Source organism: Bubalus bubalis, chromosome 3, assembly GCF_019923935.1.
Source record: "Bubalus bubalis isolate 160015118507 breed Murrah chromosome 3, NDDB_SH_1, whole genome shotgun sequence".
Classification (NCBI taxonomy): Eukaryota; Metazoa; Chordata; class Mammalia; order Artiodactyla; family Bovidae; genus Bubalus; species Bubalus bubalis.
Genome location: NC_059159.1, coordinates 28,078,612 through 28,103,130, shown reverse-complemented (window position 1 = coordinate 28,103,130; position 24,519 = coordinate 28,078,612). Strand labels below are relative to the sequence as shown.

At 54.3% G+C, this 24,519-nt stretch overlaps 1 protein-coding gene across 11 annotated transcripts in view; it reads right to left on the bottom strand.

The window, feature by feature from the left end:
- LOC102394952 (myosin phosphatase Rho interacting protein) overlaps positions 1-24,519 on the bottom strand; it is a 92,889-nt gene that overhangs the window by 61,968 nt on the left and 6,402 nt on the right. For 10 of the 11 annotated variants that reach the window (XM_044939134.2, XM_044939139.2, XM_025280401.3 and 7 more), the window contains exons 2-3: positions 8,027-8,104; positions 5,756-5,821 (exon numbers count right to left, since the gene is read on the bottom strand). In XM_044939134.2, the coding sequence (XP_044795069.2) occupies positions 5,756-5,821; positions 8,027-8,104 (144 nt within the window). Of the gene's footprint in view, positions 1-530; positions 605-5,755; positions 5,822-8,026; positions 8,105-24,519 lie in introns of all 11 variants that reach the window. The other variant, XM_025280402.3, reaches the window with a different exon arrangement.

Here is a 24,519-nt window from a genome sequence, read left to right as displayed (position 1 = left end):
CAGTGCCCTCTCCCTGCACCCCTCGGGCCCCCGGCCCTGACACAGTAGGTCTGCCTCCGTGCCCTGGAAGCTGAACCCAGGTGGAAAAGTACAGAGGTCAAAGCCAGGCCAAATGCATGAAAGGTTTACAAATAAATCTAAAGACATGAGACTGATTCATAAGGCATCAGACAGGGGTCACAGAAAGCTTCTCTGCCTTTTGGAGGCACAGGGTGAACTCTTTACTGCAATTTCCACACACCTCTGAAGGTACATTCACACACCCGACTGCAAGTCTGAAGTGAGTCTAGTTCAAGGAGCTGGAAGGCACACGGAAAACCACCAGAGCTCCCCTCTGTGGCCACAGACAAATCCGAGGGTGGGCCGGAGGCCAAGAGCCCAGCCAGCCCGCACCCAGCTCCCCTCCCCACACCACACGCAGTGGCCAGGTGCGGCCGAGCGGCCCACCACTAGACGCAGCAGCAGCAGTGGCGGGCGGGGGGTGGGGCCACTGGGGAAAGCACCCGTCCTTCTCCCAGAAGGCATCTCACCAGCTCGCAAACTCCCAGTTCTGACACCCACAAGTTGAGTGATGCCACCATCTCTTGGGACCTCGGTTTCTTATCTGAAATGGAAGGGCAGTACCTGTCAAGCAGTAACTGGAGCGAACATCACGATAGAGGACGTGCTGAAGAGCAGCCACAGACAGAGCGCCAGGCTAAGCACATGGCACCCCTGCAACCCCTGTGACCAGCAGGGTGGTGGCCAAGGCCCCCACTCCTTCCAGAAAGCTTCTCTGACTCCACAATCCACCCACTGCCCTGAAGAAGGTGTGCACTGTGGTTCAGCTTTGTATTTAATATTCACATGGGTCCCAACGAGTTGTGTGCTTCACCGTGAAAGGGGCCTTCCTGTGGCCACATGGCCTCCTGCCATGGCTGTGGACATGATGGCCACCATGGCTGCCAGTGAATCAGAATAATCAGTCTGCCTGGGAAAGCTCCAGGAGGCGGGGAAGTGGGGGAGGGAGAGCCAGCACTTAGAGCAGGGCTGCTCTGGTGCCTGTGCCTCTTCAAGTGGCAGGGGTGGCTACTGAAACTGTGGTCCCTGGGCCCTGCAATCTGGAGGCTCTGATGCAGGGGTGTGATGGAGACTGGGCTGCAGGGGAGTGTCCCCACAGGCAGCTGGCCAAGCTGAGTCCCTCCCCATTCTGCCCTGGGGTCCAAACGCAAGGAAAACCAAGTAGGCAAAGGTCCTGGGATCAAGCATCCTCCAGACTGTCCTAAGGAAGAAAACTGTAAAGGAGGCAGACCCACAGCCCAGCAGCTCTCAGTTCCTCTGAGGAGTGCTCAGACCAAGCCACTGCCTCGCCCGTGAGCACAGACCCTGAGGTGACTCCTCTGGCTGGAGCGCCTTGCCCAGGGGACTGATGAGCCCACAGCTGCCCTCCAGCAAGACACATGAGGGCTACCAGAGCTCTCCCCGCTACACAACTGGGGTGTGACACGCACTGAGGAGCTGGCAGCACGGCCCCCGTGAAGGCAGCTCAGCATAGCTGTGGTCTGGGCTGCCTTTCCAGGAATCTCAGGGCACACAGTGGGAGGACTCCACACACCTGCCGGGGAAGCGTGGGCACAGCCTCTCCACAGGTATCACAGAGGAGAGACCCATGGCCAGTTCGCTTCAGAGCCGAGTTAACTGCATCAGACCTTCCAGATAAGAAGATTCTATCATGTGCTCCGACATGAATGAACCTTGAGGACATATGCTAAGTGAAACAAGCCAGACACACAAGGACAAGTACCATGACCCCACTTACAGGAGGTCCCTGGAGTCCTCAAATCCAGAGGCACAGGAAGTAGAAGGGTGTGTGGTAAGGGTTTAATGGGGACACAGCTTTGGCCCAGGCAGATGGGAAGAGGTCCAGAGAGGGGTGGAGGGGTGGTGGTGGTGGGTACACACCAGTGTGAGTGTGCTTAATGCTGCTCAACTGTAGTTGTTAAAGTGGTACGTTTTGTTGCATATATTTTACCATAGTTTAAAAGCAAACAACAACAACAAATGTTTTTGCCTGGCTTCCAAGAGGAAAAGGAAGAGAAAATGAAATCAAGAGACAGGCTCCCAGAGCCCATTGGCCACAGGCTCCCCTCGCCCCGAGTCTCACTGCCCAGCAACCTCACCTGAGACTGGGGGCTGCTTCCCCTCTGGATGGGGAGCTCCCCCAGGAAAGCCTTCTAGTGACCCCAGCACCACCGCTCAAGGGCAGAGACGCAGAAACAGCAGAGCATAGGGGCAGAAACAAAGGCAGAGGAGAGGGGGAGCCGGCTGGGCTTCCAGACTCTTCCCTCTGTCCTCTCCATAAGAACCAGAGGCCCAGCCCAACTGCTCAGGCTCCCACTTGTCTGTGAGACTGCCCTGAGCCCACCTCACCTCTGCTTGCGTTTGGGAAATTTTTTTTCCTTTTTTGGGCAATTTGCCTCTCCTCCACACCCACCAGTTACAGGGTATGTGGGTGTATCAAGAAAGAAATTTCCCAAAAAAGGAAAAGTGATCCCGAAGGTTAGTCCCATCTCAGAGCTGCCTGGAAGAGAAAGGCAACAGTCACCTCTGGAGTCAAACTAGCCTGAGGCCCCAGACCCAGCAGGAGACCCCACACAGAAAGGTGTCTCCAAGCAGCCCTCCAGGGACCAAAGCCCCTTTCCACTCGGAGTCCCCACCTATGCTCTGAGCCCTCTGGAGTGTGTTCTCTCTCTGCTGAGGAACCACTAAGAGCTTCAAGGCAGTACACACCTAATCCTTCCCCCAGGAGTACCCAGATCCCACCTCCTCCCAGTGCTTAACAGAAGTCCTGCAGCAAAGCACTTACAAAGTTGATGATTTCAACTCAACAATTTTGACAGGACCTGTGCTCCACAGACCCCAGGTCAGACAGTGCAGAGAGGGGGACCAAGAACTATCGGGGGCCTAGGGACACAGGGAAAAAAGCCAGTTTGTTAGACCACACTTAAGCAAATTAAAACAAATAGTAATACTGTAAATGTAGAAGCCCAAGTAACAATTTGAAACAAACTGTGACTAAGTGTTAAGGGCCTAGCCATAAAATGCTACAATTTATTACATGCAATAGATTAGTTGGAAAGGGATGGGGCAAAACTAAACTCAGGGTGGCACATTAGCAGTGGCTGGGGGTGGCTCAGAGCTGCTGCTCTCGCCAGGGCCCTGCTCCTCTCATCTTGGAGGCCTAGCTAGTGCTTGGATGTGGAGCTGCTGCTCTTGGAGACCAACAACCAGATGGCTGTTACACGGGCCGGGGTGGGGAGGAGGTCTGACTGCCCTGAGCAGCCGTGAGAAGAGGTGCCCGTCTGCTCCCTGGCTGTGAGCTGCACGAGCAGCTCTGCTGGCCCTGCAGCTGCCTGATGTGCAGGACACCCCACAGAAACCCCCACAGCGAGAACAAGCCCAGGCTACTCCACGGGCACACAGCATCCCAGCCAGCACTGCCCCGCCCCACTGTCCCCCCACTCCCGGGAAATCTCACGAGAAGTCCTTCTGAACCTTGTAAGAACAGAGATGACAGCAAGTCAAACATGCTTAAATCTCTTAAAAAAACATAAGTAAGCCACTGACCAGGCCACACAGGGTCTCTGGGCCGGCACTGGTTGTGGGGCCGTCCTGGGCACTGCACGCTGTCTGGCGGCACCTGTGCGCCCTGGCGCCGCTGAGCCTCAGGACGGCAGCTCTGCCGTGCGGCCCTGGAGGCCTCGCACAGCAACTTCGGCGCCGTCGCCACCCACTCCAGGTGGAGGCGGGAGTCAGCTGTGAAGAAAGGGCCTCACACAGACCACAGGGTTGGAGAGACCGTTCCAGCCCTGCAAGCCCCACAATGCCAGCCTCCGGAGGCTTTCTCAGAACATCCACCATGGGGGCTTTCCTAAGGCAACAAGGAAACATGTCACTTTACAGGTGCTTCAACACAACGGCTACCGCTCCCTGGCACACAGAGAAATGACACTCCTTTACCCCTGGAGGGGCCGTACGCCTGCACTGAGAGCAGCGCCAGCCAATCCCTTCACCCACGAGCAGGGCCAACTCCTCCACTTGGCACCCACCACCTTCCCCACAGCCCTGCTTTTCCAGGGTTTCCTTCTTCTTGAGTGCAGCACGCCCCACCTCTGCCCAAGCATCTCAGGACGGGCAGGCGGCAGCGAGTGTAGAGGGCACGTGGGGCCATGCAGAACCAGCTCTCAGACCAGTGTGTGCTGCGTGTCTACCCAGCGGCCGCCCTCATGCTGTGCAGCTGAGCTGAAGAGACCACAGCCTGTACCAAACCCCAGCTGGACCTAAAGAAAGATTTCCTGATCAAATTATCAGTCTCCAAGCCAAGTCCAGGAACTGTTTTTCAGGATGGTTCATGGTGCACTCCTGCCTGGAAGTCATCCAGTGAACTCCGAGGCCCCTTCCCCACGGTCAGTCTTTGCAGGACTTCAGAGCAGTTAGCCAGGCACAAGGAGGACAAAGTAAACCCCCATGCATCGGGCCCAGCTCCCATCTCAGGGCACCTGCGGGGGTGATGGCCAGGTTGGGAGAACACACGGGGCAGTGCAGTCTCAAAGGACGTGTGTGTCCAGGTGAATCCACTCGCCTGCTCCTGCCGCCAGCAAATTCTACTCTACCCCAACCCCTACAGTGCCACCACCCCAGTACCTCCTGCTGCTCTGGACACAGATGGGGCCACAGCAAAGCCCCTGCAGCCCATCCTTGTTGACAAACATCTTCATCAGAAAGAAAGAAGAAAAAGAAAATTCTCTTTTAGAAGGAAACGAGGCACTAGTCGACACAGAACAAAGTGCCATACCTATCAACTGCATCCTTAGATATCAGACCCGTTAACGTGTCCTCTAAACAAAACGGTGACCACGTGGCATCACAATGATGAGGACCCCCCCACGTGGAAACAGCATTGATGACCTGCTAACGCACCCGTGGTGACAACCACCAAAAATCCACGTGTCCACCGGACTGCAGCGTCCTCTGCTCACACCCCTGCAGCAAGCAGATGCACTCTGAAAGGGTGGGGTCCACCATGCTACATGAATGGACGTTCCCGAACCGTCCCAATTAAAAACGCTGAGCGCACACACACTCACACGTTCCAATGGACAGGAAAAGGTACTCAGTTTTGGAATTCAGTCACACTTTAGATTAGTCAGGAGAGACCATCTCCTTTAGAGAAAAGGCCAGGAGACAAAATGAGTGGAAAAGAAAAGCCAGAATATTGCACCAGGTTGGTAAATATCCCTCCAGCCCAGGAAGCAAACTAGGCAGGTGGCAGGACAGGACGGGGCCTGCACACCCAACTTAGCGACAGGAACACCAACCCCATGGCCAGGAGGCCTCTGAACAATGAATCGGATAAGCGACACCAATTACAGCCACAGACCTGAGAGGAGCCCTGGGCCAGGGTAGGGGGGTCTGCAGAGCCTGGCGGGCACAGGCCCACGCAGGGCCACCCCACCCACCTGCCCTGCAGCCCCTCCACTTCTTACTGAGGGGCTCCTTCTCCCTAAACAGAAAGGACCTCCTCCCTCACTACTGACTCTCACCTGTGGCCACAGAAGGTACCTCAAAGCAAAGGTCAGGGCCGTTAAGGGCCACCGCAACTAGCTGCCACACGTGCTTCAAAACTCCAGGCTTCGGAGCAGAAGCCGCAGTGAGAGCACAGAGCTGGAGAGGCCTGGCAAAGGCTGGGGCAGGGTGGGGTGGAGAGCTCACTTACCATCTCGTCCAGGGCATAGCGCAAGAGGCCGTGCTCGTAGAGGATGAAGAACCGGCGCTGCCATTTCTGCAACAGAACACAGAGGAGTTGGGAGGGTTCTGGCCGCCTCCTCACGCGGAGCCCCTGCACCTGAGGCTGTCACCTCAGTGACAGGCCTGCCGCTGAGGCCTGCGGGCAGCACAGCTTCCACTTCCGGGGCCCCGGGGTGGAAGAGCAGGGCCTCGTCAGTCAGGACTGGGCCAGCAAGAGGCCCAAACCCAGCATGTCTCCAGTTACTGAGGCTGAAAAAGCTGCCTGGTCTGTTTCAATTTGCGAGCTCTCCTGAGCAGGAGCCATGCCCGGATCAACTTTCTCTATTCCTCATGTACCAAGCACAGGGCTTATTACAATACGTGCGAATTCATAATTTGTTGAATTACCTGACCTGATTATGGGATAACCTGAGAATTGCTAGGCACTGATTCCCCACTTCTGGGAACATCTGGAAAAGTGATATAAAAGGGTTGTTCCAGCGAGCCACAGGGAGTGTAAGAAAGGGGAAAGTGAGCCAGGCTCCAAGATTCACTGAGGAGGAGAGAAGTAACAAAAATCAAAACTGAGGAGGGGCAACCAGTGGGAATGGTTCTGATATCCAGGGAGGGACTGACCAGAAAAAGGGGCCCCTCCCCGCCCTCTACCCAAAGGCCAGGCCACCGGGGCTGATGGAAGCCCAATGGCACTGACATGGGGATAGAGAGGCCCTCCCTTTGAATGTGTGGGGGCAGGGGGCGTGTCTAGAACATGAGACTGTTGGGCCCCAGATCTCAGAGCTCGTCACGAAGACCCATAATCTATCTTCAACAAGTCCAGCAAAATTCATACTTCTACTAGCAATAAGGCCACAAGAATGAACTAAAAAAAAAAGAATGAACTAAAATATCATGGCTCTTTAGTTTGGACCAGAATTATATCATTTATAATAATGATTTTCCCATCAGAAGCTGGAAATGGCAATTCTATTGCCATTTAGTGACCTAAATACGAAATAGGAGAAAGGGCTGCCCCCCAGTTACTGCAGCCACTGAACACAGTAGCTCCCGTGGTCTTCACACCTGGGTGGCAGGCACAGGGCACTCACATGGCCTTGCAAGAGGGCCTGCAGAAGGCTGGGCCACCTGGGCCCTTCCCAAGAAATATTCCCAAGGCTCCTGTGCTGCTGCTGCTGCTAAGTCGCTTCAGTCGTGTCCGACTCTGTGCGACCCCATAGACGGCAGCCCACCAGGCTCCCCCGTCCCTGGGATTCTCCAGGCCAGAATACTGGAGTGGGTTGCCATTTCCTTCTCCAATGCATGAAAGTGAAAAGTGAAAGTGAAGTTGCTCAGTCGTGTCCGACTCTTAGCGACCCCATGGACTGCAGCCTACCAGGCTCCTCCATCCATGGATTTTCCAGGCAAGAGTACTGGAGTGGGGTGCCATTGCCTTCTCCAAAGGCTCCTGTGAGTTGTTTTTAAAATTAAAACCCATTCCAGAGGAAGCCTGAAGACCCCAGATACAAGGCATGTTCTACGGGTACCACGGCCCCATCCCAGAGTGTGACACTCTGGCTGGGGCAGCAGAGACCCAGAGGGGAGAAGAAGCCCTCCAGAATCAAGGGATGGCAGGGGTGGGCGGCAGTTCCCGGAGGAGCATATGTGGAAGAGGAAAGCAAGCTCTAACTGGAGCCAAATCCAAGGGGACCTCTGACAGAGGAATAAGCACTGACTGGGGTGCTGCTGGTCTGACATCTCCCTGCTCCTCTCACACCTGCTTGAGCAGCAGCCTGTGTTCAGCAGAACCCGGCCCCCAGGGGCTGGGTGCCCAGCAGAGATGGGACAGAAGCCAAGTGGGCCCTGGAGGCCACCTCCCTTCACTTGTGTTCATCTGTTGAGCCCCCAGATGGGCAGGAAAGGAGGAGAAGAGATGGGCTGCAGGAGCAGGACCCCAACACTGAAGCAACAGGGAACCTAAAGAGCACAATGCAAACATGTGCTGAACTGCCCTCTGACCTTTTCCATTTAACTGTTTCTACAGCTGACTCACAGAACAGGTAGCATTCTTTTGAATGAAAGGCAAGGTGCAACTATGTGTAACTGAGGCTGTTCCTGTGGGCTCTGCAAGCTCACTGAGTAAGGGTTTCCTGTGGATCCTACCATCCTAGGACCCACAGCTCACTTCCCTCCTCCCACAGTCCATCTGCCTCAGAGCACCCTCTCTGGTGAGTCCTCCCCCAAGAATTCACTCTGAAGTCCTTACCCGAGACCGGTGCACTGGGTTGTCGAAGTCCGTCCCATCTGGAGCCAGGAGCAGCCAGCCGCCATAAATGGGCTTTGCCTAGAGGAGAGAAAGAGGGCCGGTCATCAGTGACCTTGGACAGGTTCAATGGGCAAGCTGATGCCAAGCTGACAAGTGTCTGCTGGAAGAGAATCCACCTCTGCTCCAGGCCCTCCACACATGCACCCACTCCCAGCAGGAGACACACTGGGGAGCAAGAGGCTCCAGCAGGCCGGGAGCGCCTGCTATGGAGACAGGAGCATGAAACCCAGCAGGAGTCCAGACAAATGGAGAACACAAGGCTCCTAGGAGCGGACACCGCCCCGCAAGTTTCTGATCAAGCCACCAGGGTCACATTCTTCATCACCACGTGAGCTCCCGGCACCAGGGAGAGCCTGTGACCAGCACGGCCAAAGGCCCTCGTCCTGAGGGCACAAAGCCTGGGAGCAGAGACACTGCTTCAGCCATCGCCACGAGCATGGCCAGAGAATTGCCAACTCGCCAGCTGCATGACCTTGCTGAAAACCTTTCCAGTTTCATCTTCACATGCGAAAGTGAGTATGACAACAGGTGCATCTGCACCTCATGAATCTTATGTGAGGATTGGTGAAACACAGCCCAGCACAGGAAGAAAATGGCAAGGCCGCTGGGAACAGTCTGGCAGTTCCTCAAAAGGTTACACTTAAAATCCCTATGGCCCAGAATCCCACTCCTAGGTGTACACAAACCCAAGAAAACTGGGAGCAAGTGCTCAAATAAAAACCTGGATGTGAATGTTCACAGCAGCACCATTCACAATTACCAAAGAGCAGAGACAACTCCAGTGTCCATCAGCAGATGGAAAATGTGGCCCATCCATTCACTGAAACGGCATCCAGCGATACAAAGGCATGAAGTGCTGACACGCTCGTTGCAACACAGCTAAACCTTAAAGACCTTATGCTAAGTTAAGAATACAGACACAAATGACCGCAAATTGCATGATTCCACTTACATGAAAGGACCAGAATAAGGAAATCACAGAAAGAGGAGGCAGGTGAGTGGCTACCAGGATGTCGAGGGAGCAGGAAATGGGGAGAGGCTGGTAACAGGTGTGGGGTTTCTTTGGGGGTGATGAAAATGCTCTGGAATTAGACAGTGGAGTTATTTGCATGAACTTGTGATTATGCTAAAAATTACTAAATTGTATGCTTTAAAAGGGCTTCCCTGGTGGCCCTGTCAATGAATTGACAGAGAATTCTCCTGTCGAGAATTCTTGACAGAACTCTGTCAATGCAGGAGATCCAGGTTCAATTCCTGGTCTGGGAAGGTCCCTTAGAGAAGGAGACGGCAACCCACTCCCTATTCTTGCCTGGAGAACCCCATGGACAGAGGAGCCAGGCAGCTGCAGTCCAGGGGGTCACAAAAGAGTTGGATACGACTTAGAGACTGAACAACAAATGCTTTAAAAGACTGAATTTAATTTTATGGTATGTCAATTATCTGAAAAATTGTATAAGAGAGGGGAAAAAACAACCTGAGTACAGTGTCTGGCCTAAAAAGCCTTAATAAATGATGGCTAGTTTTGTATTTCTTACATCCAAAGAGTGCCCCTCCCCCGAGACCCCGGCAGTAGGCATTCAACAGGGGTTAAAGGATGAAGACACCAGACTCCGCCTCCCTGTGTGGCCACACCAGACCTGAGAGCAGGCAGCTGAGGCACGAACAGCAAAACAAATCAAAACCCAAACCTTCCGCCTGCTGTCTACACACAGACTACCCTAGGGTCCTCTTAGCATGCGCTTTACTCAACATTTACATATTGGGAGGCCCTGTCACATCAACTCATTTTGAAAAGCTGTAGAATCTGTGACTCGCAGAGGGGAGGTCAATTGCCAGAGGTCACAGAGCATGCGGGTGAGCATGTCTAGGCTCCCGCAGGGCCCTGAAACCCAGGGAAAGCACTGGCTTCTCCCCGTGAACAGAAAGAGGGGTTTCGGACATGGGGTATGGAGTAGGCCGAAGGAAGGAAGCAAGACTGGCTTTGATGAAACATGGAAGTGGGTGCTGGCAGGGAACCAGGAGTTAGAGGGACATAGCCCAGGACTGTGGAGTATGTGGGATGAAATACTGCCTGGGAAAGCAGAAGCAAAGAGAACAGAGGTCTGTTTTCTCAGCAAGCACCAGAGGCACCCAGCCATCCCCTAGGCAGACAAGCACACTCGGCCTCTCTCTGCCCCACTGGGAGATGCACACACAGGACAGACGGGTTGGCACTGGGGGCTGACCCCTTGTACCCCAGCCAGGTGACTCCCCACCATGGCCATGGGTGCAGGTCTCTGGCCTGTGACATCAGGAGGTTAGAGCCCAAGGCCATGTCTCCTCAGTTTCTGTCTGGCTTCCATCACATACCACCCTCCCCTTTTCTGGCTCCAGGGCTTTGGGGTGACCACATTGTCAGTTACACCTACCTGTCCTCTCCTCAAAGGGGCAGTGAGAGACATGGGCTTGGCCAGGGCCCTCAGAACCTGGCCGGCAAGCAGCATCATTATTCGCTCAGCAAACATCTCCTCGGCGAGCCTACCAGCACCCACCTCATCTGGTGTGACTTCCTTATACGAATCACCCCAAAGCAGACCCCACCTGGGTGAGTAGGGCGTCCTGAAAGGTGGGAAGGCTGGGCCAGTGGAGGGCATGGGGCAAGAGAAAAGGGCTCCAGCAGCCCAGTAAGTGGGCAGTGTTCTGCAGGAGCGTTTACCAAGGCAAACCCTACTGACAAAGGGCAGCTGGGGCTGCCCAGGACAGAGGGGACGGACGGGCTGTCGGGGGTGATGGCTACAGGTAACAGGGTTCCTTTTGGGAAGATGACAGCATTCTCAAACTGACTGTGATAATAGCTGCACATCTCTGGGACTACATTAAATCACTGAACTGCACATTTTAAATAGGTCAACTATATATGGTATGTGAGTTTCATCTCAATAAAGCTATTAAAAAAAAAAATCATTTACAAAGGCCTATGTCAGGCAGTGGGGAAGCAGAAATAAATAAGAAACTGCTCCCCTTCCATGGGTTCACAGTCCACAGCAAGCGAACAGGGAACAAATGGCCTGTGAGGAGGCAGCGGTTGGGGAGGGGAGCACTGGTGATCATGGGCACAGCTGAAGCGAAGGCAGAGGCAGGAGCCCGTCCACCAGCGGGGCTGCTTCAGCTGCCACACGCCCTCAACTCGTCAGTGCCTCTCAGTGAGGCCTCCAGACCCGGAACCCCTTCCACAAGCCTGGAGAGCCGCACCCGGGGACGCGCTCTGAGCCTCCTGCTCCTCAGGGAACCTCAAGCTAGACATGCCCACCTGCCCTCGGTCCACAAGAAGGGTGCCCCAGACATGCAGCTGCTGCCCTCAATATTTCTCAGAGGGTCTAAAAATGGCAACAGCCGACCTGGCCATGCCGGCGAGTCCAGAAGCGCCCCGCACAGCCTCTGTACCCACAGGAGAGGTTTACAAGCCACAAGCCAGAGCTTTGTAGGGCAGCATCCCTCCTGTTCTTGCCTACCTCCCCTGGGAGCCCCCAGTGACCTGACATACAGACTCTGGTGACCCCAAAGGCAGCTGGCACAGGAAGTGGGCTCTAGAAACTCCTAGTGGCCTGTAGTTTTGTTGCTGTTTTCTGCCTGGGTGACTGGGGTTTACTTTAAGGGGCAGGGGGACAGGAGAAGCAGGTAACTTCTTGATACTGAGGGCCCAAAGGATGGGACTTCGGGAGTTCTGTTTCAAGCAGGCCACCGGGAGGAAGCCCACTGGTCCAGTCCCTGTGCAAAAGTCACCATTTGGGACCACCCGCTAGGCCTCTCCCCCTTCCATTAAACTCAGCCCCGCCTCACACACCAATAAACCAGAGGCTGCACCTCCACTGACCTCTGGGAAGAGGCTGCTTGCTGCTGGCTGTGGCCTCCTCCTCAGCCCAAAGCCCTTTCGAAAATGCTCACTTGACATTTCTGCTTCAAGATGGGGTGGATGTAACGTCCCTATGCCTCCCACTAAGCACAAATAAAAGCCTGGACACTGTATGTTAGACAAACCTAAGGAGACTTGAAAAGCAGGAGAGAAGGCTGCAGAGGGGCTGGGCGCTCAGGAGCCGAGGCACCGCCGGGGGGTGTGCAGCCCGGGTTTCTTCCGGCCTCACTGTCCCAGATTGGGGTCTAGAAGAGAGGCCACACGGAAGCGCCAACAGGCACAGACAGAAAAAGCCTCAGGAAAGGCTCTCCCTAGTCGAAGAACCAGGGAAGGGACAACTTGGAAAAACAGAGAACTCTTCCAGAGTAACCAGCCTACCCCAGTCGGACAGAAGAGACACCACCACACTCCCACCCTCCGCCAGCAGAGGCCAGACTTCCAGAGACTTCCTACTCAGTAGGGCGAGGTGTTGGGACAACAGGCAGGGGCCTGGGACTGCCCTGCCCCGCCAGCAGTAAAGGTCCCCTCCCTCTCCCTGCTATCCGAGGAGGACACCTGAGGGGCTGCACCCCGCCCCCTACGGCAGCAACCACGCACCTCCTGCCTCAAGAGTCCATGGAGCCCAGTGAGGAGTCAGACTCCTACTTCCACTGAGAGGCAGGAGGCAGCAGCCCTGCTTCCCCCGCTGGGCAGTGCTAGAAAAACCTGACTGAAAGAGAAAGGTCAAACACAGCCCAAAGTCACCTGGCGTGACACAAAACTGACCAGGTTGAAAAATCACCATGATACCAAGAACCAGGACAGTCGATGCCAACACCAGGGTGTCAGGCATGTCAGAATTATCTAATGGAGGTTTAAAGCAACCATGCTACATGGTTCAACAAGAAATTATGAACATGCTTGGAATAAATGAAAACTCAGAGAGCCTGAGCAAAGAAACAGAAGCTGTAAGAGCCAGGTGAAAATTCTGAAACTGAAAAATACAATAACTAAATCAAAAGCTCAATGGATGGGATCAAAAAGCAGAAAGATGGGAACAATGGAATGAATCAGTGAGCTGGAAAACAAAAGAACAGAAATTGCACAGACAACACAGAGAAAACAGACTGAAAAATAAGAGAACAGTCTTAGGGACCTGTGGGACTGTAACAAAAGACCTAACATCTGTGTGGCCAGAATCCTGGAAGGAGAGAAGGGTTAAAATATTAGAACTTCCCTGGTGGTCCAGTGGCTAAGATTCTGAGCTCCCAATGCAGGGGGCCCAGGTTCGATCCCTGGTCAGGGAACTAGATCCCACTTGCCGCACCAAGAGCTACCATGCTGCAACGAAGATCGAAGATCCCACGTGGTGCAACGAAGACTCAGCACAGCAAAACAAGTATTTTCTAAAAGTACTACTTACAATCATTAAAAAAAAATGAAATACTGGACCTCCCTGCTGGTTCAGTAGATAAGAATCCATCTGCCAATGCAGGAAACATGGGTTTGATACCTGGTCTGGGAAGACTCTGCATGCCACAGGGCAACAAAGACCACGTTCCACAACTGCACACCCAGAGCCGGTGCTCTACAACAAGAGAAGCCACAGTAATGAGAAGCCCAAGCACTGCAAGGAAGAGGAGCCCCTGCTGAGCGCAGCTAGAGAAAGCCGGGGCACAGCACCCAAGACCCAGAGCAGCCATAGATAAGCAAACAAACACCCAACTACAACATAACCCAGGAACCGCATTCCTGGACACATTCCAGAGAAACAAAAGCTTACACTTCACAAAAACTGTATGTCAGTAGTTACTGTCTCTTTTATTTGTAAAGGCCAACAAAAACCTGGAAGCAATGCAGATGTCCTTCAGCGAATGGGTGGTTAATCCATGCACACTGCGGAATACTACTCAGCAATTAAAAGGAAACAATTGGTGATATACGCAACTTGGATGAGTCTCCAGAGAATTAGGGTGAGTGGAAAAGTTAACCCTGAGGTTACGTGATGTACGAATCCACTGACACAACATGCCTGAAATGTGGAATTTCTAGACATGGAGACAGACTTGCAGCTGCTAGGAGTTAAGGAGGCAGCAGAGGTAAGAGGACAGGAGGACTGTGAAATGTCCTGTAGTTTTATTAACATAAGATGCAGCCACTGGGGGAAACTGGGTAAAGAATACACAGGATCTCTCTGGATTGTATCTTACATCTGCATGCAAAACTACAATGATCTCAAAATAAAAATTTTAATTAAAAATAAAAAGCCAAAAACCTATTACTTTCGGATACTTGCTCCACACACACAGGCATATGCCCCCCCAGAAGAGGACCCACTACAACCCAAGAGCAAAAAGGCTTAGCCACGAAGACTTCTGCAGTCCACAGGGGCCAGCCCCAGGCCAAGCAGCCTGCCATGGCCTCAGCTTCTCCTGAGGCCACAGGCACACGCAGTTTCTGAAGGCTGTCGACCGGACCATGGCGAGCTTCTTCGTCCCCTTCCCCCTGCACCACCCTCCCGGGACAGGCCTGGGTTCCATCAGGCCAAGTGGGTGGGGCTGCAGGCAGGGAAGGAGCAAGCACCTGGCCTGCCTTACAGAGCATCACCCAGCTGCCACCCTGATGCTGCCCGGACACCTCCAGGCCTCTGGACACAGCTGTCCAATCACAACCAGCCCTACGGCGTCCAGGCATTACATGCTGGGCTCTCAGCTTCACAGGGCCCATCTGAGGCTCAAAGAAAGGAGACGTTTGTGAGAGACTTCTGACAGGCTGCGAAGCTCGCTCTTCTGTCCCCTCAGATTCACCTGCCCCAGAGCACAAGGGGCCCTGAGAAAAGCAGACACATCCCACAGTGTGGCACCCACAACCATCCATGCAGAAATGCGGGTACCACCTTCCCACCCCTGTCATCCTAAAGGCCCCCCACACAAGCTCCTCTCCTCCATGGGCAGGAGTAACCCCTCGTCTCTACGCAGGTCCCTTCAAGTAGAGTAACCAACCCAGAGCCAGCTGCTTACCGAGAACTTACTGGGGCTCCCCTCCTCCAAGCTGTGCCCATACTCACACCTCCCGTGAACAGAAAACTGTCTTCTGGCCTCGGGGCTCTGCATACACAGGCCTCTGCAGAGAGGAAACCCCCCCCTGCAGCAAAGCCCTGCTTACCCCCAGGCCCTTCTCCAAGCCCCCCACCCCCCGCCATCTCCAGCCCTTCTGCTTTCACATCCCACCTTTGTTCAGCAAGGTGCCCAATGCAAAGCAGGGCCACCTGACACGTGAGTCGGTGGACACACTGAGGCAGCACTCAGCTGCTCCCCACTTGTCCTCCAGGTGCTGCTGCAAGGCCTCCGAGCCAGGACAGGGTGAGCCCAGGCCACACCTCTACCTTCCACACACAGAGCCCAGTCACCAGGAGGAACCTGTCCATCCCTGACACCAAGGGACAAGCTGAGCGCTGAGGAGCACGTGGACAGGCTGGCCTCCAAATGTCCTCCCTTTCCTGAATCCAATCCCCACCAACACCGCGTGCGCCATGGTGGCCCTGACAGAAAGCAGAGACGACAAAGGAAAGCCGGCACTCTCGGAGCAGCCAGGCGGCCACACGTGGAGAGAACTCGTCTCCCTGCTCCTCCCTGGCAATCCCACAGCCAGACACGGAGCCTAAAGAAACAACACAGAGCAGCAATGCGGCGTTGGTTTGGAGCTCAAACCAAACTGGGGCGGGGCTTAGGGCCAGCAGTGCTCAGGGGAATGAGCCCGAGTGGACCTGGCACGCGAGACAGCCCCAGAACAGCATGGAAGGGAGGGCCGTAGAGTATCCAAGGCCAGCCCGGAGGGGACCCCAGGATGCCTGAGTCAGGCGAGGCAAAGCATGTGAACCCCACACAGGCACCCTCACACAAGGCTGGACATGTCAGCTCCAAGCACCAGCCTCATGAAAGTTCTTCAAGGAGAGCGGTCCCACACAGCCTTGAAGACAGACCCATACTGTGGGGGCCAGCGTCCCAGCTCAGGGGCATTCCTGGGCCAAGCTGGAGGATAAGGAGCTGCACAGAGGCCTGAGGTGAGGATCTAGTGGATGCTCCGAGGATGGGATGTTTGTAGACTGAAGCTAAGTGCTTCTGAGGTTGGCTCCCTGCTCTTCTTTTCCCCAAGTTTTTGTGGAAACGCTTCCATGCGCTCATAGCAAACAGGTTTTTCGATATTTTCTGCATTTCTATTCCAAAAGGAGAAATGATGCCTGGGTAGCAGCTGTCTGGCTATCTTTATGAGCATGTAAATCACAGGAGATTTTGAGGTCGCCTGTCTTTTCTGGGACATGTGGAGGTAAATCAGTAACACGAAATGTGGGCACACGTCCAGGTCAGCCTGAAGCCTCGCCCTCACCTTGTCCCGGCCACCTGAGAAAGAACACTCCATCTAGGCAGACCGCAGTGGGACGCCTGTCCCACCTGCCTGACCCACACCTGGGTCAGCACACGCCTCCACAAGCCACTAGAGCAAGACTCCAGGAGCGTGGGCTTCTCACTTAGAGCAAACCTACTGGGGCAACCGGGTCAGCCATCCCTGCAGATCCCACCTCAGGCTTCTCCTCCCAGCACCACGTGGGCCACTATGCTGGGACTCATCTCTAAGACACGTCCAAGAGTCTCAAGCCCTCAGCAGAGAACACTGTCCTGCTGCTTTATGGCCATGCAGTTCCAGACCCAAACTACACTCCTCCACGTGGGCACACCTGCCGGCATGAGCTTCCCGGGCATGTCATCTGCCTCTGAAAGCCAGCAGAGGATCATTGGCCACTGCCAAGACGAACACAATCGCGGGGCAGCCCCTGCACCCGATTCAACACCATCAGGACCCAGGGTGAAAGAAAGCATGGCTTCTGAGAAAAGGGAGCCACGAGGTGAGTGGCCCTAAGGATGCACGCTGCATCGAGTGGGCGCGTGGGCAGGCTTTCCGAGATGCCCTTCAGTCTGCTCTGCTACCCAGCCGTCCTACTCCTCAGTGCCAACAGTCAACACCCATGACTTGCAAGGCAGGTCACTGCTCCAGGCACTTCACTCACGCACTCTGGACCACTCTTCCTCATCTCACATACAAGGAAACCGCAATGTCTCAGCAAGTGTGAGTCAAGGCCACCTCCCGTATCGTGCCTCTAACCTCTGGACGCACAGAGGCAAGGGCGGGACAAGGCGAGGCCGAGGCCACATCAGTGAGCCACTCCCAGGAGTAAAGCTGGCGCCACCCCAGCAGGATGCACAACCCCAGTGGGTATTCTCCTTGGGGGTCTAGTCCTGACCCTGTCACTAGGGCCTCCCCAGACATCCCTCCACCTGAGGCCTGGGATCTGCGTGGAGTCCTGATTCGTGGTCCCTGTAAGGAGCTCACCACAGGATGGACCACAAGCCACCCTCCATGGAGCTGTCCACCTGGCATGGCCAGGCACCAAGGGCTGTGAAGGGGTTTAGGGAGCGGACAGAGGCCATGGGGCTCTTCCTCAGAAGGAGGAGTCTTTCCTATCGTGCACACAAAGACAGAAGTGCAAGCACAGGCTCCCACCTTCGCCCAGAAAAAGCAGAGCCTCATAAGTAGAGCAACTCCATCCATTTAGCATCCACATTGGGACACTCTGGGAAATGAGCAGGGAGCCTACTAATTACACCAGGACACATGCCCCTAAAGAAAGAAACTTACAAGAAACGCAGTTTACACATCTCTGCTGCCAAAAGTCAGGTTGCAAAGACAACAGAGCCACAGAGAATACCTACAATGAGACAAAGACACAAATCGTGGAGCTAAGGGTAAGGACCTCGGCAGCAGAGAGCAACGAGGAAGGATGTGGAAGAGACCTCCATGAGGAGCGAGCACAGGCCAACGGCAGAGATGGAGGTCAGGGAGGCCAGCTGGCATGTGAGGAGGAGCCCCACGCTCCCCCCAGCAGCAGCAGAGCCTCTCACACAGTGCCGCCCCCTCCCTGGGAGCACATTACAGAGCGGGGTTCCAGGGGGCTGGGGGGCGCATCCCAAACGGCCAGGCGGCTGGAGCCTTTGGGGCCCTCCTCAGCGCTCTAAGCCCGAGAATCCTCTGACAGGCCCACCCTGCGGCCAAATCAGAAGTAGCACTGGACAGAGGCAGAGACAATAAATACTTGATGAAACAATCACCCGAATGCCAACTGCTCTCAACACAGAACACATCCACGCTGCTGCCACACACCTGACCAGAGCCGAGCCCCAAGCTGTGTGTGCAGATGTGCACACGTGGGTGCGACACGGCGAGGCCAATGCCGTGGCAGTCCAGCACGCTCCTGGGGACCTGGGGTAACTAGGATGGAGCAGAAGACGGAGGTGGAATCTGCAATGTTAGCTACACATGGGCAGCAAATGCCAAGCCAAAAATGACAGAAATACAGGAAACAAAGATGTCAAATAATGGCTTGGCAAAATGTGGGCTGGGCTTCCCTGGTGGCTCTTTCCTGGCAAAAACCCCGCCTGCCAAGCAGGAGATGTGGGTTTGATCCCTGGGTTGAGAAGATTCCCTGGAGAAGGGAATGGCTTCCCACTCCAGTCTTCTTGCCTGGAAAAATCCCATGGACAGAGGAGCCTGGCAGGCTATATATAGTCCATGGGGTCGCAAAAGAGTCGGACACGACTTATTGACCAAACAACAAGCAGAAACCAAAACTGAGATGGGGATAATAATGGCTTTGGGTTATTTTTGTAACAACATACTTTTTTGAGGCATAATTCACATACCATACAACTCCTCTGTTGCACAACAGGTGTAAAATTCAATACAAATTCAGGTTTGTATTGCATCCATCATCACCATCAAGTCTAGAACAGCTCGTCACCCTGGAAAAGCAGCCCTGTGCACTTCAGCTGTCATTTCCACACACTCTCCCCCAGGGTCCCCAGCAGCCACTAACCTGCTTTACATCTTCACAAAGTTGCCTAATAGGGACGTTTCACACGAACGGAATCAGGTAACACACGGTCTTCTGTGCCTGACTTCGCTCACTGAGTGTATGTTTTCTAAGCTCAGCTGTGCTATAATGGGTGCTTGTCTCACTCCTTTTCATGCCCAAATAACATTCCGTTGTGTGGACGGACCACATTTGTTTACTGGTGACACTGGGGTTGTTTCCCCCTTTTGGTGACCGTTGTTAAAAATCCTTTAAGAGAGATCAAAGAAGTAAACAACAGCTGTCTAACTGACCCCAAGTCCCTTGGCGACTAGCTCCCAGCAGCTTCCCCACACCTCACCATTCAGGGGTGCACCAGCGTCTCCCTGCATCGCCTGGCCTTCAGCTCCCACGGCCCCCTACCCCAGGACACTGAAGCCCCAGCTTAGCTCCTGCTCAACAGGATCTTCAGGAGGGAATGGAGGTTGGGGCAGGGGGTAGCCTTGGCTGCTCCTGCACACAGGCACAGCCCCTCCAGGTCCTCATCCTGGACTCCTCCGCCCGCCCATGCCATCTCTGCCCCTGCACCCCACTGTCCACAGTACTGAGGTCTGGCCCGATGAGGTGCTTCCCAGTGCAGCTCACAGCAGATCTCCACGGGATCCAGCAATACCCCCACAAGCCAGTCTCCACCCTGAAGAGCTGAGGAGTCAGACAGATGTGTGTTCACAGCAGCACGATTCACAACAGCCAGAGGCAGAACAGCCCAAGTGTCCATCTACAGACAGACATAAACAAAATGTTCTATGCCACAGAATGCAATATTCATCCAGAAACAAGCAGTACACACTGATTTCGTGTTACCGCGTGAACTCTGAAAACATGCTCGGTGCAAAAAGCCCAACGAAAGGTCACAATTTCTACAATTCCATTTTGATGAAATATCCAGAATAGGTAAATCTGTAGGGATAGAAAGCAGACTGGTGGCTGTTGAGGATGGGGGTGGGAAGTGGGATAAAGCTGCTCAGTAGTAATGGATGTTCTTTTGGTGTGATGAGATGTTTACACTACAAAGTGCTGGTGACTTTAGCATATCGTGATGAGATGTTTACATTACAGAGTACTGGTGAATTTAGCATATTGTGAATGTGCTAAATCCAAGTGAACTGTACCCTTTAAAATTATTAATTTTACATTTCATGAATTTTACCACAAAAAAAACCCAAAAACTCACATACAGAGCTCACTGGATCCCAGGCCCCGAGATGGGAGGGCACGCAGCCGCCAGCCTGCTGGCCTCCACCCCTCATTCCCCAGCTCAGCTTCCTGCTCACCCCTCTGCCCACACACATGCCCTGCAAGTCCAGTCCATGCCCAGGCCTCCTCCCTGGACTGCAGCAGCTGGAGGAAGAGGGGAAAGGAACACTTTAAAAAACCCCTACCCTGTTTGGGCTTGACTAGGAGTCCATGGCCACGGGATTTTTGGAACATGACGCCATTTGTGGCAAAGGGAAGAATGCTAGAGAATGCATGGGACAAATTTTGGAGCCAATGGTTTTGCAGGAAAAAGTCACACCCTGTCCCTCAAAAAGCAGTGCTTCCTATAAAGTGACAGGTAGGACAGGAGAGTCTGATGAAAGGAAGTAAGAGAGAAACAGGAAATGTAACAAGTTCAGCCCAAGCCTCGCCTCCACTCCGCCCTTCCCAGCACACACACACTCCGGCAGGGCAGCTCCCAGACGTGAGGGGCCAGAGGCCACACAGGGCCAGAGACCTAAGGTCCAGAAGGCTGGCCTGAGCCCACTCAGGTCCATTTGGGAACCCTGGGAGGAGGGTCCAGGTCAGACTGTTTGCGCAAGTTCCAGGACCTCGTTCCATCTTAGTTTTCTTATCTGTCTAATTCATAAGGCTGCCGTGAATGTAAACGAGTTAGCAGTGGCCCGGCACACAGCAATTACTGTCAGCTCTGAATCCCACCACTGCCACAGAAAATAATCCCAGAGCACATCAACTACTCCTCCACCTAAGAATAGAAAACCACACCAGAGACGCCTATGTGGCTGGTACGCTGGCTCCATTCCCAGGAAGAAAACTCTAAGCTCACAGGTTTCCAGGAGGGAAGGGAGACGTGGGGATGAGAGTCAACGGGCTGTCTGCCGAGATGGCACCTGCCTGTTGACAAGCTAGACTGCAAACTCTCACAGGGAGCCACGTCTGCTCATTTAGACCCCACGGAAGGGTGCCCTTGGCAGAAGGCTCCACGCCCTGAAAGAGTGTGTGATCCCTAAAGGATGTGGGGCAGTGGGGGAGAAAGCCAGAGGACCCACCTGCCAGCTGAGGCGAGTTATCAAAGCTGGTGACCCAAGGGCCTGGGCCAATCTCCTGCTCACTGCCCAGCGACTCAGTACCAGGCCCGGTTGCTGCTCTCTATGCTCTTCCGGCCCTTTCACCCAGGCCCACTGCACGAGCTTGGACTCCCAGACAGCTGTTCCCAGGGGCACGTGAAGGATAAGCAGCTTCTCTTAACCCTCTGCCACCTTGCTGACGGCAACTGAGACACTTCCACACAAAGTGACTTCTGAAATTGGGGTGTGCCACTGCCATTCGACTAAACAACTGCCCTTCCTGGGACTGGCAGTGTGCATTTCTCTGGGCTCGGCAGGTGCTCGGGGGTGCCTACTGTCCCGGCTGCTGGCCTCTGGTGCAGCCCACACCCTCCAGTGGTAGGTCTTAGTCCAACGTACCTGGCCTCTCCAGTTTTGTCATTGTTGTTTTTGCCACACAGAGCAGCATGTGGGATCTTAGGTCCTTGACTAAAGGGACAGAACCTGTGCCTCGTGCAATGGAAGCACAGAGTCTTAGCCACCGACCATCAGGGAAGCCCTGCCTCTTCGCTTCTTATACTCTAAAAATTCTTAAAACTGGTTCACTCTTCATACTTAAACACGTTCTGAAAATCAAACCCACACAAGCAAACGGACTATGGTCCTTCCAATCCCTAGGGGCTGATGTGGGGCAGCTGCTAAGTGGTGCCAATCAGCTCACAAGAGAGGGGCAGCCTGGGCTTCTGTGGTGTGGGCACCAGGTAGACAGACAGAGTTTGAGGGCAGCCATGCTGTAGAATCTCATCACAGAGGCAGGTCCCCTCTTGGGGTCACCACGTGCCCACCACACACTCAGGCGTTTACAGAGCTGAGGCTTGCTCTTTCCTGCAACCGCATCCTCACAGGCACCCAGACATGGGTCTTGTTGCAGCCCCCATTTTCAGAGGGAGGATGCAGACACTTAGACTCTGAGTAAGTTGCTAAGTTGCTTAAGCAGCATAAGACCCAAATCCGAGCTGAAAGCCCCCGTCCTCAACCCTCCCATTCCCTTACCCGAGCACGTGTGAACTAAAAGTGGGACTGTGTCAGATTTGTAGGTCAGAGCGGTCCCCAAGCAGAAGACCTGCCAGCTAAGGTAGAGAGTCTCTGAGAGTAGCACCCGGGGGACCTGGACTCTTTCTCTGGTTCTCCTGGGACTCCCAGCAGCTGCTCCCCTGCCTGGCCCCTTGAGCTGCACACCAGGACACTGGGAGGGGAGAGAACATGGAGTCTCCCTGTTCCAACCAGGGCTTTAGGATCTGGAGATCAAGGACACAACTACTTCCTGATTCGGAATCCCTCAGGGGAAAACAGTGCTTCCCGTTCAAGGCTCACCAAAGGTGTGGTCACTGCAACAGGCCAGCAGCCTGTCCAGGAGATGTGCAATACCCCAAAGCTGAGACGTTAGGACCTGCGAAATGCTCTGCCCTTCCCATGCCCCCCACCAACTAAGGAATCCAAGTCAGGGCAAGGCCCTGTCTCTGACAGAAAGGTTAACATTTGCTTTCTGACAGAGTGGGCAAACAGAACTCTGAAAACTCCACACTGGCCTTCCTGTGACCTAGGCTGAACCTCTCTGGGTCTCAGTGGCTCCATCTGCTAACGGGGACAATCCTTCACCTGCTTAAGGGTGGGGGGATCAACCAGCCCCTCAGGCCCCTTCTCCTTGGGGTAGGAATTAGAAGTCCATTAAACAGCTTCAACTTAGTTCGCAGACCTCGGCCTCCTACTGAAACCTTAACAGGTTAACAAGTCACAGTGGCCTTCCCAGGAGAAGGGAGGCCAGGCTCCTGGCCGCATATAAGCTGGCATGGGAACCAGGTGGAACACAGCCCATCCCTAGGCAGCTCAGTGACCTCAGGCTGATCTAACCTAACCCTGACCGGTTCTCCATGTCCCTACTCCATAGGCGGCCATGCTGCCCCCAGCCCTGCTCGCCTCCCCAGCTGAAGACAGTGGAAGGAGGTCATGGTACTCACAACACTGGGTCCAGGGCAACGCAGGCTCAGGAGGACTGCACAGGCCTGTCCATTCACCCTCACTGCAAGCTGACCCCAAGCCTGGGGGCAGGACACCATTCAGCACAGCACACACACCAAGCTGAGCGAGGGGAGGAAGGAGCCAGAAGGGTTACAGGCTCCAGGCAAGAATCAGGCTATGGTTTCATGTGAACTAGGATGACCCTGAGGAAACCAGCAAGTGGTTTGGAAGAGTCTAGTCCAGTCTCCAGAGACAAAATGCCAAGCCTCTGGCTCTCCTGCCCGCAAAGGAAGTGAGACCATAAGAGTAGTGGAGCTGGGCGTTTGGGGGTCCCAGCCCAGGGCAGCTGTGAAAGAGCCCAGACCACTTCACAGAGCCCTCACTGCTAAAATCAAAGGGACCATGAAATCTCAGGCAGAGGCTTCAAACCTGCCCCTCGTACTCTCAGAAACAACCGGAGGGCCCATGTGTGGGAAACAAACAAATGGCTGAGAGGCCACGCGCCAACCGCCTGTCACCCAGAACCATGTCACTTCTCCGGCTTCATATATGCTTCTGTACGAGACTCCTTTGAGTAAAAGGCGCCGCAATTTAAAGTTTGAAAACTGCTGACCTGGTTCAACCATGTCATCTCAGATGGGAAAGTGATGCTCAGAGAGTAAGTTTTCAAGGATAAAGGAAGACTGTTTTCTCAGATTAACTGCTTCGAAACCAGCCCCCAGCGCTCCCCACTCCTCCGCGTGTCCTGCCCGCCGCCCACAGCACGAGGGTGAAGGCATCAGAAGCGCAGTTCCCTCCAGCCTCTCCTCCCTGGCTCAAGGCTCTTTTTTCAAGTCTAGATGGCAACTTGGTAACAACTTAAAGATAAGTATTCCAAGTCAAATTTATTTCAGCTAAACAGCATCAGGATGCCAGTGATCTGGAGAGAGCCCAAACAAAGGCTGTTCCCCACAACAGAGGCCCTTGGCATCCTTTCTGGAATATTCATTACCACAAAGGGAGTTGGTGGCCTTCACAGGCCTGGTCAGTACTCTCCATCCATTCCGTTAGCGAACTAGACCACTCCTGAGAACAAAATGTGGGCAATGGCTTTAGAGGTGGGAAACCGAGGCCAGGAGAACACAGGTGACTTTTCTGGGGCACCCTGCAAGGTCTGTGCCAAGAATAGAACACAGGTCTTCCATTGTAGCCCTTCTGCATGGCAAGGGAACAAGAACTCGGAAAGAAAGGTCAAGCAGCAGGCTAGAAGGCTGGGGAAGCACCTAGGAGGCGGCCGCAGAGCACTGAGCAAACACAGAGGGCGGTGCCGGACGCA